Raw genomic sequence first — 3,267 nt, 5'->3', positions numbered from 1 at the left:
TTACAAGAAGGCGGCCAGGCTGTCCCAGTCATGCAGGTCAGAGGCCAGTGTGGCATCCCCGGCCTCAAAGAGGGGCTCGGGGGGCAGGGAGCTACGGGTGCTCTCGTCCCAGGGGTGCTCCAGGAAGGATGTGGCCAGGAAGGTCTCATCAAAGTCCAGGCTTTCGGTAGCCTGCTCCACTGGAGGCCCCCAGGTAACAGGGCAGTCGATGTGGTGGCCATGGATGGTGAGGTCCACGTCCCCGTGTGAGGCAGGGCTCAGCGGCGGGATCAGCTCCGCGGTCTCCAGCGTGCCCAGCTCCCCGTCCAGCGTGCCAGAGTCCAAGAGGGCCTCCCAGTCAAAGTTGCCCTTGAGGGGTTCCAGCTCAGCCTGCTCCTCCTGGGTCAGCAGCAGGGGGCTGGAGGGCCGCGGGACCTTGGCCTCCTGCTTGGGCAGCGGCTGTTGACGCTTACGCCCCAGCCTGCCCTCGCCTGCACCCCAGCCCGCCTCCCCAGTGGCCTCCTCGAACTCCCGCAGCAGCTGCTGGGCCACGGCGCTCACGGTCAGTGGCCCGACCCATGGGGCGGCGCTGGGCTCTGGCGCGGCCTGGCGGGCTGAGGCCGGGTGGATGTGGACTGGGGGCAGCCGCCGCTTCTTCAAGGCCCCACTCAGCAGCCGCTCGGCGTACTGGGGGTCGATGCGCCAGAAGCCCCCCTTGCCTGGCTCGTCCTTCTCCCGAGGCACCTTGATGAAGCCCTTCTTCAGGGACAGGTTGTGGCGGATGGAGTTCTGGACACAGGGAGATAGGAGAGAAGGAAGACAGCTGGGAGAGTGGGTGGGGTCAGTGATGGGGGGCTCCTAGCACCACTGCCAGTCCCACCACCACCTTCTCTCCGATGGGGGCAGGGGAGACAGAAGCGCTGCTCTGAGCGGGAGGCTCTGGGACACCCGCCACGGGGCACCAGGAGCTGGGAGTGCTGTCGGGGGCTTTTGTTCCCATTTGCCAGGACATCTGCCTGCTCAGTCATCCGAGCCCTGAGCCGCAGGGTGGCTCTCAGTGCCAGCCTGTCCTGCCCTCCCTCCCTTACCCCGCTGCTTGCAGCCTCTGGTCAAAGGCCTTGGCTCCCCCAGGTCCTGGACGGCCATCTCCCTCTGCCTGGGCCTGGCTGGCCTTCTCTGTTTGTGAAATGAGTGAGTGGGTGTGAGGGTGTGTGTGTGTGGTGGGGGATGAAGTGTGGGAGGATCTGATGACTTTCCTTGTTTGTAGAGCCGCCTGCTGGCCTGGGCCCTCACCCACCATGTCCCCCTCCTCCCACCCCAGGCTCTGAGGCCTCAGTTGATTATTACCCAGCCAAGAGCATAGCGCTCATTCCTGGGGGCTCTCAGGCTTGGGGTAGGGTGGGGGGTGGTGGAGGGTGTCTGCTTTCTCACCAAGGTTACAAATGGTACCTGCCCCAGGGTCAGGGCCCAAGCAAACGTGGAATAGCTGTGATCACAGGAACTCTGATCCTGTGACCTGTGCCACAGGGAAGGATCTGTGCATCCTCAGGGTCTCTGTCCCCAAGTAGCCCCTGATCCTGATGGTCGAAGAGGCTCAGGGCAGTGTGTGCCCAGCCTGAATCACCATCCTGCCTTGTTCACGCCTGGGTGCACAGTCCAAACCACGCTGGGGCACAGGGGTCTGGGGCCTGGTGGGTGGGGCCGGCATGTGAGTAGTGCCCCCTGGCAAGACTGGGAGGTTTACATGGTGGTCTGGGCCCCTTGGCTGCTCTGTGCCAGGTTCCGGAGATTTGAACATGAAGCCAGTGTGGGAGGAAAGGAGGAAAGAGCCCCTGTGGAAAGCACGTGGCTGAGATAATTGTCCCCCCAGGGAGGTTGATGAGAAGAGGGGGAGGAGTGTAGGCAGGAATCTAGGGAGGGCTTGGGGTGGGGGCTGGCACAGAAGCTTTCGGAAGGCCCCGTAGCCCTTCCACTGGGACACAGATGGCCTTCACACTCTGCAGCACACCCCTCTCCCCTCCCAGAGCCCCTCCAGCCAACTGAAAGCAGGCGGGATGCAGAGCCGGGCAGCAACCATGCTCTGCCTCCAGTCAGACCCTGACAAACTGACCTTGAGGAGGGTAGTGTGTAGGAATTCCAGGACTTGGGACACAAATGTGTCCCTCAGTCCATCAACCTACCCTGGGGGGCTGTGTCCATGCATAGTTCAGCCCTGGTCTTTGGGCTGAGCCTGCCGGATGAGGGACAAGTTCTTTCCACTTGAACCACTATGTCGGCACCCCTGCAGCCCTCTGAACATCCTCCCTCCTCCGTCTCTGAAGTCAAAGGGGCAGCAGTCCAAGCACTGGGCTCCCTTGAGGTCCTTCCTGGACGGCCTTCCTCTCTCGGGGCCCTGGCCGTACCGCGCCTACTTGGCCTGCGGATCTGGGATGTGAGTCCAGTCCGCGCGGGCATGGGCAGGGAGGGAGGGAGTGCCTCCCTACCTGCCAGGTGGGATCAGCGTGGCGGAAGTAACAGAAGTTGTCCGTGATCCACTTGTAGATGGCCGACAGGGTGATCTTGGTGGCCTTGCTGGCCTGCATGGCCATGCAGATGAGCGTGGCATACGAGTAGGGCGGCTTCACGTGCGGGTTGGTGGCGTAGTCCACGTCGTCGGGAGGCGAGGCCTGCAGCCCCGAGGGGGCGCTCCGCGGTGTGCACAAGGACGTGGGCTTGCCGGGTGTGTGCGGCTGCCCCAGGCAGGCGGGGTCCGCCGCCAGGGGAGACCCCGGCTCGGCCGAGCCTGACAGCTCGTGGTAGCCGTGAGGGTCGGTGTACCCCGAAGGCAGGGCGGGGACCTTGGCGTTGACAATGGAGAATTCCTGCAGCCACTGCAGGCTGGTCAGGCTGTCATTCAGGGCGTTGGACTCCTCCAGGCCGCCTTCCGGTCCGGCCTCCTCCGCTGCCCCTGCTCCCGAGACACGTAGCCAGCTCTCCGCCATATCTGCGGGGACTCTCCGAGGGGGCTGTCAACATCCACGAGCCGAGCCGAGGGTGGCCGCCGAGCTCTCCGGCCCGCTGACTCCCGCGGCTTCAGTTACGCAGCCTCCCGGAAGCGGGCTTCCATCCCGCGATCCGAGGGTAGCCTCCTCCAAACGGAATGTGGTGCCTGCGGGGACCAGAGCGGGAACTGAGCCCTCTTTCCACACCCCCGAAGGGAGAGTGTGTGCGAGGGGGGAGGCTCTTACTAAAATCCTTCCTGCAGCTGGGGAGGATCTTTTACTGCCGAGGTCTGGGAAACAGAAGGTG

The 3,267-nt window shown here is 64.1% G+C and overlaps 1 protein-coding gene across 1 annotated transcript; it reads right to left on the bottom strand.

The window, feature by feature from the left end:
* LOC308611279 (forkhead box protein J1-like) lies at positions 1–2,960 on the bottom strand (the record flags this gene model as incomplete). Its single annotated transcript, XM_081260124.1, has 2 exons — positions 1–768; positions 2,463–2,960. 2 exons carry the CDS (start codon positions 2,958–2,960, stop codon positions 1–3), a joined length of 1,266 nt encoding a protein of 421 aa, XP_081116250.1.
* Positions 2,961–3,267: the final 307 nt, after the last annotated feature.

The sequence above is a fragment of the Mesoplodon bidens genome (assembly GCF_964165515.1).
Source record: "Mesoplodon bidens genome assembly, contig: HAP1_SCAFFOLD_520, whole genome shotgun sequence".
NCBI lineage: Eukaryota > Metazoa > Chordata > Mammalia > Artiodactyla > Ziphiidae > Mesoplodon > Mesoplodon bidens.
Note: the sequence above shows the minus strand (reverse complement) of the source record. Positions and strands in the feature narration are given on the sequence as shown.